The sequence below is a fragment of the Eucyclogobius newberryi genome, unplaced genomic scaffold, assembly GCF_026437365.1.
Source record: "Eucyclogobius newberryi isolate DKJ021-1_F unplaced genomic scaffold, fEucNew1.0.hap1 SCAF_12, whole genome shotgun sequence".
Lineage (NCBI taxonomy): Eukaryota > Metazoa > Chordata > Actinopteri > Gobiiformes > Gobiidae > Eucyclogobius > Eucyclogobius newberryi.
The window spans coordinates 16,785,586-16,800,979 of record NW_027315746.1 but is presented as its reverse complement, the minus strand read 5'-3'; the positions used below and the strand labels follow the sequence as shown (position 1 = coordinate 16,800,979).

The window sequence follows — 15,394 nt, the reverse complement described above, 5'->3', positions numbered from 1 at the left end:
CTTGCAGCAGTATTTCTCTCAGGACCTATCTCCACAGTTATATTTAGAAAACAAGCTTGCACTAACATTATTGTGGTTAAGACCATTAGAACCACTCTGCTCTGATTCACATGTGATGGCTAATTATGCTGGTGTTTTGACAATCATAAGAGCATTTCCTCTAATTGAGAAACCGCACAGCTTAAGTTGACCTATATTCGTAACCTTGCTTGTCAAGATCCTTGTTTAATGCAGTGTACTAAATACTCCACAAGGAATACATGTGAACTATGGGTGATTTATGTTGTTTCTCTCAAAGGTAATCAAATCAGGTAGTTGCGTGTATGGAAATAGGATTTGTTGATATGAGTGTGCAGCACAGTTGATATTACATTTTGGGAGGAACAGAAATGAATGGGTTTACTTAAATACTGGCATGAATTTAGTGGTGCTTGAAAATGAAGCTGCATTTGGTTTACTTTACAAAGCATTGGTGGTTGGCGGCGCATACATAATCTAACTTTGTTGACATTTTTCAACATTCAACAACCAAAGTATTATAGACCTTTATATTGTTTCAGGGTGAGACACTAGCAGGTGTTGCACGTTATTTGTGTTTGTACATGGATTATTTGTAAAGCAGTTATTCAGTGCAAACAACTGTACCTGGGTCCAAATGAGACCCACAACCAAAGGGAAATAGAACTACAGATACAAAAGAAATGCATTTAAACTTGATTGTCTATTATATACATTCAAATGTAGGGACCCTCATTCAGAATATACAAGTACATTTCTATTAAAAGTAAATAACCAACAGGAGGAATAAGGACTGCTGGCCGAGTTATACAGTAAGTACATTCTTCCTGAAAGTCTTGGCTCGGAACATCTTCCCTATCACTGGCTCTTGTCAAAACTCTCATGATGTATAATTCTGTCCAGTGGTCATTGTGTGAAGGGAAGGAAAGTTGTTAGTCTGCCAAGTCCTGCATCCTGTGAGGTAATCTTTAGTTAAAATCCACTGCAAGCTCTTGGTTGGTGGCAAGCCTGTAGCCGTCTGGAGGTAGCTGTCTTGAATAATGAGCTCTCTAATAAACAGACTGTCACGGCACTGTTGACATAAAGCTCAGCAGGAGAGCTGCCATGGCCATGGCCACGGGCAGACCAGCTCACCCGTGGCATCTGTAGCATTAGCACCAGCTCATTTTCTGCTCGTTCTCTGTGGGACCGAGGCGCTGTCACCCTGTGTGTAACTGCTGCGGCTGCGAGACAGCTAAGTGTGGATCTTGATTAAAGGAAACTACAGTGTTGGAAACTACAGGTTGAGTGGACAAAATAGTGCTCAAGTCTGTTGTCAATATAATGACATTTTGAAAGTCGTTATTCAAATAAATTATCATGTAAAATTGTGTTACTTTACAAAAAAGTTATCTGCTATAAACTGTAAATCAGATTTTTGTTTGAATGTTTTAAATTACAGTAGGTATGTATATAATATACATTATTTGTCTAAATGCCTCACGCTATGTCTAGATATACACTGGATTAATAAGAATGAGATTAAAAACTTTTGGGTCTTTTTTGTGCTGACATACAATGCAGTCAATTAGCTCAACTCTATCCATGGCTTTCAGAATGATGAGGAATTACCATAGTTACCATAACGATTAACAATTTGAAACTAAAAGTTATAGCCTTTGAATGGGAAAAACTCAAAATGTTGCATGTAACCTGAAGCTGAAACATGAAGAGTAAACTATGATTAAAGGTGCACTATGTAATATAAGATGAAGTGCCACGTGCTTTTCCTGGGATTCTCCACAATGTGGCATTACATTTATCTATCCTGCATTTATTCAATTACTGTGTTTTTACTTTGAAAATATTACATTAAAAGTGAAATGGATCACCTCCCCTCAGAGTTGACTTGTAATTTGGCCTGATGGCATCATCTGCATGTCTCCATGGAGATGCCATATTAATATTCCAGGTAAAGTCTGGTGGTGTACCTCAGTCACATACTGCGCCTTCAACCTGTTTTATCATGTACTTGTGTCACTTTGGCTGCTAAATTCCCTTTTGTAATTGACAGACACAGCTCACTGCTGACTCTGGATTGTGCCTTAGCCTTTTGCACTGTGAATGTAATGCAGGATGTTGAGCCGCATGCTTTTTCATGTGTGACTGGGAGGACTCCATTTTTGAGAGTGTGTATCCAGCTCAATGCTATACACTAGACCCTTTGCCAATCCATTTACACTGTGCCTTGGTGTAGCTCCATGCAGACTGACTCTGTTCCCTCTCACTCTATTATCTTACCTTTTCTTTAGAAGCATACTCAAATTGTTTTGTGTGTTTGGCTCGGAACACAACAGTTTGATGTGGAAAAAACTGACTGTTCCAGTGGCATTACCAACACTCCAGCTGGGAGCCAAATGGACCCCACACACTGCTGTATATTTAGCCAATTGTGAGCTCTCTAATGGTTTATGAGAGCAAGTTATGTTTCTAGACAGACATTAGAAGTTTGATCTTTCTCTAGAGGACAATTGAGCCGCTTTTCTGGAGTGCACTTGGCGACTGGAGTGTGTGTCCCAGCTGTTGGAGGACAATGTTTTTGACTGTAAACTGTCCGTCTGTTTTAGACAACCCCAGTCAGGTGTCCCGGGTCCTCGTTGCCATAGAGACGTTAGATCTGAATGACAACGCACCTGAACTTGACAGGCAGTACAACACAGCCATGTGCGACTCCTCCAAAATCGGACAGGTGAGTTACCTCCATTCTTTAACGTCAAAGACATATTGTTCTGTTTATCTCTTCACCAGATTCTTTCCCAGCAGGTTGTAAAGTCTTCTTAGAACCATTAAACTCATACAGTTCACAACACACAATGAATGTTAATGAGTTCATGAGTATTTTCAGCCGTAATACTATGAGCTGGAATATCGTAGTGGAGAGTAAACCCTTGTATATTTTTCCTGATAAGCAACTGTATGTAAAAGGTTCTAAAGTGTGACCACAAATTGAAGCTTGTAAATAAAATAATACATTAGTAATGGAAATATGAGTAATCTGGCTGAATATTGTTGAATATGTTAATTAGATTTAATTCATTAAATAAATAAAATATCATAAAAGCAGTAGTGTTTTTGGCATATTTTGCTCCGGCATGTTTTACTTTTACAAAAACATTGAAACTGCATTTAATCGCACAGAAATCTCACTCACAAATATAAATATATGCATACAGCAATATCTACAGATGATATAATTAACTACCACAGAAAACATAAGCAGTAATTGGAACTCTTATCCTACCAGATGACAAAATGTTTGGAGAAAAATGTGCAAAGAAATCCACTTTGTAACTCTGCCACTTCTTTGTCTCCATGGAGATGTTATTGCTTTGCCTAGGATTTTCCACTTAACTAAAAGGAACCTAAAAATGTAAGTTGTCCTATGTCTTCATATAGTTCACTGACATAAACCGGACAAAGTAATAGCATCTCCATGGAGACGAGGAGGTGTTGAACCCTGCCCCAGCAAAGTTACCAAGTGCACCTTTAATTTACAGTACATTTCCCTTCCGTTTGAATAGGGCTTTCTATACCTTTTTGAGAGCGGATGCCACAGAGCTATTCACATACAGTACATATCAGCATGCGCTCCCGAGTGCTCATTTAGCACAGAGGCAGGTGAATCCTCCACGGCCTGTTATCTGAGCGCCACAGCATTCACATCGTAATTAAAGTGTAGCCTCCTCTTCTCTCTCTCTCTGTGCCTCTCTACCCACTGCTTTCTTCCCTCTGTATTTGTATTCTTAGATTTTTAGACACTCTGCTTATTTGATGCTATCTCTACCTCCCTCCTCCATCATCCGAGCGGGCTACATCAACATCATTTGGGCCCATCTGCTGTTTTTGCTGTCTATTTCATTACTCTGTTAGCGCCTTTGTCTCGACTAAAGATGTGTTTCGGTTGATTTGTCCCTGTGTGCTGGTTATCCGTTTGCGCATTAAATCAAGCGAATACAACAACAAAAAAGTGTATATCTCTGAATGTCATCTTGGAATGTCACGTCATTAGCCAAAACATACAGTATTTACGCAACACAATGCAACGCAGCCTCTGACTAACTCCTTCACATTCATGCCAGCTCTAGAAAGCGTCTCTGAAAAGAATGCCTTGCATAGTGATGATCTCCATTTTTCATTATGAAGAAATTACCCATCAGCTTATAAGCTTATTAAGATTTTTAGAGTAATTTTGTTCCCTTTTTGCCTCTGCTAATTTGAAACCCACACTGCGGCGTTTGCATCTGTGAAAGGCAATGCACATCAGACTTTATTTATTCCGAGCATTTGCTGCTAATTGTCAGCCTTGTTTTGAGTCGTGCTGACGTATGCTAATGGTTTGTTGCCAAAGGCAACTTACTTTGTGTAAGTGTTCCGTTCAGGCTTTGATTCTCTGCTCTTTTCTCCTCTCTTGGTCCATGTGCTTCAGGTGGTGCAGGTGTTGCGGGCGATTGATCGAGATGAGGGAGGAAATGACAGCACCGTGTATTTTAGCATCCCCCCCGAGTCCAGAGCTGCCCTCAACTTCAGCGTCCGAGACAGCGGGGGTAAGAATAACCCCTGCATTTTCAACTACCATACCATCCGCCAGGAGCACGGGGTTTATTGATGTTCTTTTAGTTCAATAACATCATGTAACAGGCTTAAGGTAGAATGGATGACATTTTTGTGTCTCTACAATAACATATTACATACACGTAGCTATACTCTCTACATACCCGGTATAAATTAACATGAAAGAAAACCGTCTGAAAGATCAAGGCTTATTGTGAAGATGAAGTTGAACATTCTGTAAAATGATAATGTAATGAGTACACTGAGGTCTGTTTTCTTCTATAGTCTCTAAAATGTGTGTGTCTAAAACGTGGCTGTGGAATTGCTTACATAAATGTGATTGATTGTAGAATGCAAATGCTTCGGAGGAACAAAGAATGAGTACATACATTTAGGTTTGTATCTGTAATATGTGTTGTACAGAAATAAGGGTGAACATTTTTACAAGTATTCTTTTTTGGACTATGCCAATAATACCAATAATTTGTACAGAGAGAGTGAGTTAGTGAGGAGCAGAGCACAGCTCTGTCTCATGCTGCTTCTAATCCATGTTCACAGATGATGCCGCAGTCTGTACTGAGTCATTACTATCACAGTCTTCATGTTTGGACCCTTCTCTCTGGCACCAGTTGGACTCAAAGTGTGTAATTCTGTAACAGATAACAGATGTCAGAAAAAAGAAAATACAAAGTATTTTATGCACAACACAGTTACAATATAACTACTGTAGTCAATTGAGTGTTGAGTGTTTGGTCTTTTTGACCCAAGACATGTCCCAATGAACCCTTCTAGGAGTGAGGTGTAGGACATAGAAACATTCTATCCCATGCAGTTTAACAAGGCAGCAGAGTAAAAATGTTGGTTGTTTTACATTTTCTAAAGCTCATTTAGTCAAACTGTTGTGGTCTGGTTTGTTTTTGGCACATCACTAATAATGATATTACACTTGTATTGCGTATTACAAGCTTGTCAAAGACTCTCAAAGTTCTAGTCCTTATTAATTCACCCCATACCCGGTGGTGATAAGCTACTATTGTAGTCACAGCTGCCCTGGGGTTGACTGACAGATGTGAGGCATAATTACAGTGCTAATAAGCTACGCAAAACATTCAAGACAGTCGTGTTTCCTAACAAGGCTCTGATTTGACTCTGATTTGACTCTGATTTGACTAGTGTGATCGAGTGGTTGTCAGTCACCAAAACAGCTCAGGTTTTTCATAATTTTGGATGTTTGGTGGCTAACGCTACCTCTTCCATTGGAAATGCAGTGGAGCCAACTCATGAAGCCTTTAGAAAGGAAGCGTTCGGTTTACAAACACTTGAAGGGTCCGTAACAGATGAACAGATTGTGATTTTATCAGATATGGTGCACGTAGCAATCATCTTCCACTTCTGTTTGGCACAGTTTTCGATCCATCCTCACTTTCATGTCTCGCTAAATCAGGTCCAATATATAACATCAGAAGATCTACACTAATCTAGTTAAATCTGATCCTTCCTTTTCCCAGTCTGCTGATGCTTTGCAGTGTGCCTCTTCCCTATAAATCCTCTGTCTGTGTGAATGTCCCTGTACATCTATCTCCACACCCTGCTGTCCCCATTGTTTTGCTCTATTATCCTTTCCTTCTTTTGTTTGTCCCTCTTGTTTGCTTTCCCCACATTCTCTACATCCATCTTGTGTCCTCCACTGCAAATACTTATTGAACAAATTAGAACAGCAACAACAACATGTATAACACATACTATTTTTACTTCCTCTGCATGTGCATATTTTTACATAGGGAGCCATTTATTTGACCTAATTAGTTCTTGTAAAATGAGGGGTTATTTTCCGCTTGTTGATGCTGTGCACAATTTGAACATTGACACACAATGGAAATAACAAGACATTAAAAATTGATGATTTAAAATGATGATCTCATAAATAAAATGGGTTCATCCGTTTGAACAAATGTACTCTCTTAATGATAACAATATTCATGCATGTACACAATTCAACATCTTAAAGGTTGAATGGACGATTTTTCACTCCCCCGTGCGGACTGATACAACACACACGTGCGTTTGTTTATTAGCACGACAGATCGCATCGCATCTCTCGTCTCCCGTAGATTTCCGTCTCTTCACGAGTAAGCTCGAACTGTCTTTCACTGTCTTAATTTTGTCCCGTACACTGAGGGAACTATATTATGATAGATCAATGCGCTTAGACACAGGAAACGTGCTGCTCTCCTGGGGACGAGCCGCACGCGGCTGCAGGTGAGCGGTAGGTGCGTTTTATGATTGATACGTGGCAGGACTAATCGGCAGTCCACGCCACCAGGAAATAAGACTCAGATTTGGGCCAAAAAATTCAACCTTTAACTGCTAGAAAGTTTTAATGCATATTTATTTAAATATTTAATATTACCTCTCAAATACATAAAACACCTTTTGTATTTTTTAAAATCACTTCTCTTTCCTGTTGTGTCAATTATCCCACTGTACATTGTACATTTATACATTATATAATATCAATATATCAACTCTCTAGGCAACCTGCAGCACAAGTATAAACTGCTAATTGGACAACTCCTAAAATAAAACACAGACTTAGACTATATCTGTCAAAATGTAGCCCTGTGTCTGCCCTGAGCACCTCAGTGGTGAAAATGTCTTACTCAGCAAACTCAGTCAGTGTGGCAACAGTGTTAATTCTAGTTTCAAATAAATGTTTTTTAAATCAGTATCATGAAGCTAAAAATTGCAGCGTACAATGGCTGAAAACATGACTCCATATTTTATCAGTTTATAATTTGAATGGCGATTTGACCTCTTTTGCCCATGTTTGCCCTGATAATGCATATGATTCAGGTTTGGCTTGAAACAGAATAAAGTGAATGACAAATCAAAGGTTCCTTTGATGTGCCATCAGATGCTACAACACGGAGGAGGGGTACTCATATCAACAGTTTTCCCATCACAAAATAATATGGATCACACAAGATCATCAAGTTTTAATGGCCAGTTCATGCCATTGGCGTTGATTGCATTTCTCCATATTTGAGTTGTTATGTACATACCACTGCCCACAGACCAACATGGTGCTTCTCTCACTCAGGCCCTGACAGTCTGACCGCCCACCTCTGAGCTTACATGGACTCAGGCTTTGTTGTTTACATATTTAGTATTGTACATGTCATATCATTTCTTCCAATAGTTTTATTGAGTTTATAGAAGTCTCACCCTCTGGACTTAGTAAGTTATTTAGTAGTTATTTAGTAGTTATTTTAGTCAGATATTCTGGGCTTTGTGATCAACAAACATCTTAAAAGGTTCCTCTCACTTTTTGGCTGTAATGTGTTTTCTTTTTAAATGTGATTGTTTCTCTTTTGTCTCACTGTCCCGTGCAGGTCCCACAGCTAGCCTGGTGCTGATGTCCCAGCTGCTACCTCTGTCCCGCTCTGCGTCCTCCACTCTGACGATGTATGTCCCCTTAGTCCTGCGGGATGGGATGTCAGGCCTCACCAGCACCGCTACGGTCACAGTGTCTGTGTGTCCCTGCCTGAAAGGAGGGGCGAGAGCAGGGGACAAGGACAAGCAGACAGAGGACGACTGGGACAGAGAGGCGGTCTGTCTGCCTCAACAGTCCTCACTGCCATCACCTGGGCTCAGCACCGCCGCCCTGCTGGCCATTCTTGCCTGTGTGGCCACACTACTAGGTAAACACATAGAACTTTTCCAGATGTTTCATTGGTGCATTAATTCAACTTGTAAACACCTTTTCCCAGGCTGTTCCTGTCCATGGGGACATTCTGGCAGAGTTTATCTAGGCCAAATGTTTGTAGTCCTCTGCAGATGCCTCTGCATACACCTTTGGCTGAGTCGTATTGCTGGAGACCTTGGGATATTGTCTAAGGATAAGGGATACTGGGACATTGCCAAGTCCTTATGAGCATTGTTTAATCTGTTCTCACTGTCGGCCCTTCAAGGCAACCACTGTTGGGATTTCGGGCGTTACAAAAATAAAATTGACTAGAAAAAGGAAGAAAGCTGCTATTGTTATCTTACGATACCATATATACCATACAAAAAAACAATGCAGCGTTAAGAATGTGAGTCTACCCTTGCCTTAAATCAGCTCAAGTTATCTTTAGAATAATCCCCCAGAAATTGACAAATATTTCCTGTTTTTATAGACATAATGTGTATTCATATACACATACATATTATCACACTATTTTGCTTTAATTATTTTACTATGTATCTATGTAGATCATATTATGCTGTACAGTTTATCCACTGAGATGTAGCAGTTTAATGCTAATCTGCAAATAAAAAGATGTGCAAATAGTGTTTAGGGCTGTTTACACTTGACTGCTTCCCATCGATGCTTCATCTGCATATGGAAATAAAGGAAGCAGCAGCGTAAATATTGCCCTTAGTCACAGCTCTGTGCTAGCAGCCTTTTTCATATTGTGGCCCAGTTCTCTCCTCTGCCAAGGTCAGTGCTAATCACAGCTAAAATAACAATCCTGTCTGAGTGTTGGGCCCCATGGTTTAGGATAGGGCATGATAAAATGTCAGTGCTACCTGCGCAGAAATCCTCAAAGCTCAATTGGATAATGTGCAGGTGCTGTGAAGGATCTGGCAGGTAGCCAGCATCATTGTCATTTCCATTCAGTCTGGTGGATCACTACTCATGCCTCGGTGATAGGACATTATCATTTCAGAGGAGACTAGTTCAATCAAGGAAGAAGCGCAACATGGCGTGAAGGTGATCACGCCGAGTGACTTCTGCTGGAGTTAGAAAATGAGTTCTCAAATGACAAGGGCGTTACCTACAGCGGGAAAAGAGCACTACTTTAAAGCAGTGTGTTTGGACAATCAGCACTGGTTTTGTTCTCAACAAAAAGTTCCTTAATTAAAAACTTTAACTTCTACTGTATCTTTAATGCAAGTTTTATTTACGACTTAAGGCCTTTGGGAGATTATTTTAACAGAGATTGACATGAACAGTAATAAAACCATCGAATATAGTTTAAATACAAAATGTATATACATCCAGCAGATACTATTTTAAAATAATGACAATAATGACAGGTTTTATATGTGTCAATCAATAATGATTTCGCTTTATGTTAAGTTAAAATAGTTTAACAAAAATACAGAACAAGCTGAATCTTTGAAGCATTGTCAGGCTAGACTCAGAATAAGACAAAATACCAAAAAACTGCTAATGAACAATAATGATGTGTATGAATTAATTAATTGAAGAAAAAGTTAGGTTGTTCCACGGAAATCCACGGAAGACACGTTAACATAAATTCAAATCAATCCACCTGAAAAGACATGAACATGCTAGTTATCCATATTTCAGACGTATTAAATCAAAAGACGTTTGTCAAAGAGCCTGGCTGGTCTCCCTCAGCCCCAGGTCAAACGTGGTGTGCTCTGGGAACTAGAGCGAGCCATGCAGAGTCATGTGAGAATAAAAGGTCCATTTGCCTGGCTGCAGCTCAAAGTCAATTACCGAACGGTGGCATGCAAGCTGCTGATATGATATACCAGCTCTAACCCAGGGCTTCGTCAGTATTCGTTTTGTCTCACTTCCCTGAATGTGCTCCCTTGCTCTCTTGCCTCCTCACTCTTCCAAACCCTTCCTTCCTCTTATTTCCCCTGTGACTTGTGCCCCTTCTCCCTTGTTCATCATTCTTTTTCCAATTTCTCTTCCATGGCTGACTGTCGTGTTTTTCTGTCACCCGTCCCCAGCCGTGAGCGCCCTGTCATTATCACTGCGGCGTCAGAAGCGTGACTCGCTGTCTCCGCTGGAGGAGGATGATGTGAGGGAGAACATTATCACCTACGACGACGAGGGCGGAGGAGAGGCCGACACTGCAGCCTTTGACATTGCTGCACTCCAGAGCGCCCCCCACAGCTCACGCACCAGAGGCTATCGCACTCTGGACAGCAGGAATGTGTCAGTATTGTGTACCCAAAATGATTCACTTTGCCCTTAGGAAATTGTTTATCTATGAAGAACAGAGCATATGTTTAGACTGAACTAAAATTAGGTCTATGTATGTTTGCCTGAAACAGTGGTCCCCAACCACCAGACAGGGCTGTGGGCCCCGTGGTGCGGGAGAATTCATCTTTTAAAATGTGTTGTGTTTCTGTCCTCTAGGCCACTGCTATGTCCCTGTGTTTTACGTAGGTAATTAACCTGCTAAACAGTCCGCATAATTAAACTGTTTTGTTTTTTTAAATCTAGGGTTAGGTTTTATGCATTTTGTGCCTTTTATGCTTAAGTAATGCAGTGTATGCTGTGATTATCAAGTTTCAGTTAAAAGACGCTGTTTGGATATAGTTGTTTCATGCACTCTACAATAGTGTTGTGTTGTGTTTTGATGTTCCATTGAAACAATATTATTGCCTTTGGACTAATAAATAGTTTGAATTAATTCATGTGAGCTATTCTGAGAAATACAAAGGCTGCTTTAGGCACATTGTTTTCCACTATTTGCGGAGGTGGACATATGCAAACTTCTAGTGCAATTGTGTGGAATAATTTTGCAATACACTACCTTTCTCATAGCAATACTGCTTAATGCAGTAGAGAGAGCTCCATGTTAATAAGTGTTCATTGTAAATGTAAATGTGAGTTTCGGTTCTTCAGTGCTATAAGACCATGTCAAAATAAACCTCCAGCTGTATTCCAGGACATTAAAGCAGCAAATGAAACAAAATGAGTAGATCAAAAAGTATGTCAGGTTGATGTGTCTTTTGCAGAGTGTAATATGTGATGTTTATCTGTTCCAGTCGTTACGCCCAACGAGCTGTGGAGAAGGGTCGCACTTACAGCTGGGCTCAGAACCAGGGTTTGGACCAGACCTACAGCGGCCCCGGAGGTCCTCTCTACGGCCGACTCTGTTACAGCAGCGCCACTCTCCCGGTCTTGCGCCGCGCTCCCGGGGGGGCATTCGAGCCGGGCCTGGCCGAGCTGGGGTGTCGCTTCCCTGGGGGCCCGCCGGACCATTCCCTTGTCATCCAGAACCAGGCTGCCATGGTGGGAGCAATGGAGTCTGGAGCAGTCTACATCCCCGCCACAGACATGAGCACTGGGAGTCGTGCTGGCAGCAGAGACGGGACAGCGCCGCAGAGCAGGGTGAGCACTTCGGATGGAGGAACGCCCAGAACATCTGACAGTCACGATAGAGGAGGGGGCACGGGGACAGCCAGTAACTGCACCGAGGCCAGTGAGGACAAACTCAACGGTCAAGACATAGACTGGGTAAGATTTAGACCAGCTTCAAGTGAACAGAGTACAGAGTTTAATGATTATGTGCAGTGCAGAAAGCTGCCACATGCACCTGTACACCTGACACCTTTGTGAAACCAGCAGGATTATGCCCTGACTCCCTTGTCATGAAGCTTAGCCGATTATAAAGCTGACAGCAAACGTCCAGTGCTCCCGCAAACGCATTTTATCTGCAATTACACATACTATATAGTTTTATGTGAGCTGCTCAGCTTCTGCGAGCTGCTGTTTCAGCCTTGAGACACACAATATCTAATCCAAAAGTAGCTACAATTTATTTAGATTTATTTATTTACAATTTAGTAGTGTCATTATGTTAGATGTATTTACAAATGTTTGTAATAGTCCATGTTTTATTATCTTTACTTGAGGCGGACCAGGTATTTCTTCAGTTGACTCAATAAGTACAGCAAAACATTTGGCATTTAAGCGAAAACGAAATTTGCAGAAATATCTTTTGTAACAGTGCCCATTAATAATGTGACAATGTTTTAGCTTGAATCCAGAACTACCCTTAGTATTAAACCTGTAGTTAAAAAAAACAAAGTGGTACTTAAAAGTCTATAATATATTTGTGTGGAAACAATCCTACCTTGCGTATTGAGTGTCAGGCGTTATGTGTGGAGTGTGGGTGGGAGGATTGATAGATGGCAGTCCTAATGCACGGGGAAAGAAAGCCTGAGACGTTGAAATTGGACTAATATTAACATTTTGTGCTAAATTAATGATACGAGGCTCATAGAAAGCACTAAATCTGGATGAATTATTTAATTTACTTGGCATAACACTCTAAATGCCATTATAAATCTAATGAATGTTGATAGTTGCCGTGGTTACTGCAATATTGTATTAATGTATTTTGAATGTGTAAGGAAGATGGGGATTTGGATTGCCATTTACAGCCTGCTGTTCCCTATAATGGATGTTTATTTATTAGTAATATAGGCCTTTTATCTTTTTATCATTTCCTGTCCATTTCCTCCTCACAGTGCAGTGTTAGCTCATTCTGGTCTTGAATTAATATCTTTCATTTGCCTCTCTTCATCTCCCTTGTTTGTCTCATTTGTCACCACATCCCCTCTTTCCTTTGTTGATTACATTTCACCTCCGAACCGAACACCCCTAGATCTACCCCCAAGTCCTATCTGAATCCACTCACCTCCACTCCCCACAGATGCAGTCGGAGAGCGTTCCCCGGGAGCACAATCTGGTGATGACCCGCTCTGGTTCCATGATGGGACAGGGGGGCCATGGTGCTGCGGGAGGCTGGGTGTGCGACTCTGCCACGCTCCCACTGGCAGGACGAAGAGCCTCACGAGCCGTGATGTCCCAAAAATGCTCTGGTTCCCTCCAAGGGGAGACGGACGCAGGCGAAGGACAAGGGCAGAGAGACTATCCTGGGACACTTGGAAGGGGTGGACTGGAAATGGGGAGCAACTTTGTAATAGGGAGAGGAGAAAGAGAAGGTGGAATTTCTCTTGGTGGGACGCCGCCTGGTTTTCCTGAAGGTTTTATCGGAGACTGGCGTGACCGCATTGGGATTGGAGGGTACGTGGTTGGAAGAAGAGATATGAGCCCACAGCTTTTACCTTTGCCTCGAGGGGGATATCCGGGCGTACTCGGTGCCACCTGGGCTCACCCTGGTGTAGAAGCTGTCCGAGGAGCCCACGGAGGTCCATCTTTGGCCTTACGAGTCGGCGAATTCCTCCGGCTACGCCTCGCCCAAGTCACTTTCGACCCCTCCCAGCCGCCGTACGATTCAGTGCAAGTGTACGGCCTGGAGGGCACTGGGTCGCGGGCCGGGTCCCTGAGCTCTCTGGAAAGTGACGGGGACAAAGATGGAGACAAGGACGACTGGGGGGCTGGCATGGAGGACTGGGGCCCGCGGTTTGAGAAACTCGCTCAACTTTTTAAAGAAAGAGAGAAGGAGAAGGAGGAGAAAGTAAAATGTATGGAAAATGCAAATGAGGATTGTGAGAATAAGGAGGGAGGAGACGACGAGAAGGACTGATACATACGAAACAAATGGGGGGCAAAAGGGGTAGTGGAAAAAGGAGGGAACAGAGGATGATGAAAAGGGAGGCCACGGCAGAATAATGTCAGCAAAAGTTAGAGGAGAGAAAGATGAAGAGGCAAAGTAATAAAAAGAGACAGAGAAAAATGAGCCCAAGGAGGACGCAGCGTGTGAGGGCAGGGGAGGGAGTGATTGATGTAATTTAAAGCAATAAGTGTTGAAACGCTGATATGGTTGAGCACAGATACTGAGACAATGCACAGGCTGCTTCTGCTCGGGGCATTGACAATTTGTTAAACGTTTCGGACAAAGAAAAACAACCCAAAAATCACCAGACTGGATTTTAATTCAACGCTCTCGCAAGGGCATGAGAAACGACGGGCCGACAAAGAGGGGAGACGTGGCACAATGTTTCTGAACATGCTTGGATGTATATATATGAGCAAACACGCATCTATTATCGGTGCTTTTCAGAAGCCCCATTCACACATTCCAGGAATATTGCCGGGCGCAGATTGCCAGAACTCTCAGCAATGACTTCCATTCACACTTGCTACATCAAAAATGCAGAGAAATCAGTCCTGGCTTTGTTCACACATGACCCTGCTCTGGCAAAATGCTTGGTCAATTCCCAGGTCAGGCCACATGTGTGAATGGGGCTGGAAAGTGATGAACAGAGTCTGCGGATGACATCACATAATTCTGAATTTTAGCAGCGAGTGGCTAAAACGCATGAATGTCAATGGTGAGTGATGAAATGTTCAATTGTAGAAGCTCAAAACCCAACTAAAATGTAAAAGAGCCTCCAGAGTTTAATAACGAATATGAAGGTCTACGGAAAAGCAGATAAACAAAACACCGCAGCTCATATTTCTCAGTGACTTTGGCATCAAACACTGAAGTGATTACCTTGCTCTCCTTCCTCTTTGCTGAGGAATGAACTCAAACCACCGTTAGCGTAAAGAACTGTTTTTATTTATTTGATAGAGATAGTGCTTATTAATGAACACATGTACATTTCAGTGTAAAGTTGAGAGATTATAGAAAATATGCTCATTTCTATCTGTAGTCCCTTGGCAAGTTACACAGAAGACAAGTATAAAACATAATTAAATTAAAGCTACACAGGACAAGAAGGCCATGTTTGAAGTGACAAAACGTCCACACTGGTAAAATGTATCACTCTATAGTGTCAGAATAGGTTTTATTGAATGCTAAGTTTAGAATTTAGCATCTTAACAGCTACGGTGGTTTAACATTAGGCTAACTGAAACTTCTATAATAAGGTCAGAGCAACACCATCATTTAATTTGAGCAATACAATAGCTACAAGGCCGGAAAGGGTAAAGAAACACATTTTATCTGCTGTGTTACCCATTCAGTTCTGCCACTTAAAAGTTCAGGAACATTTTTAAAATAAAGGAATGTCATTATATAGTATAACCTCTATATCTACCGTTGCCATAGCAATTAGA

At 41.6% G+C, this 15,394-nt stretch overlaps 1 protein-coding gene across 2 annotated transcripts in view; it reads left to right on the top strand.

Annotated features, from left to right (window-relative positions):
* Positions 1–14,769, top strand: part of cdh24b (cadherin 24, type 2b) — a 165,030-nt gene extending 150,261 nt beyond the window's left edge. Inside the window, exons 9-14 of one of the 2 annotated variants that reach the window (XM_072440979.1) lie at positions 2,625–2,746; positions 4,484–4,601; positions 8,001–8,309; positions 10,360–10,567; positions 11,407–11,878; positions 13,080–14,769. In XM_072440979.1, coding sequence (XP_072297080.1) covers positions 2,625–2,746; positions 4,484–4,601; positions 8,001–8,309; positions 10,360–10,567; positions 11,407–11,878; positions 13,080–13,916 — 2,066 coding nt within the window. In that variant the 3' untranslated portion in view covers positions 13,917–14,769. Of the gene's footprint in view, positions 1–2,624; positions 2,747–4,483; positions 4,602–8,000; positions 8,310–10,359; positions 10,568–11,406; positions 11,879–13,031 lie in introns of both variants that reach the window. The other variant, XM_072440977.1, reaches the window with a different exon arrangement.
* Positions 14,770–15,394: the final 625 nt, after the last annotated feature.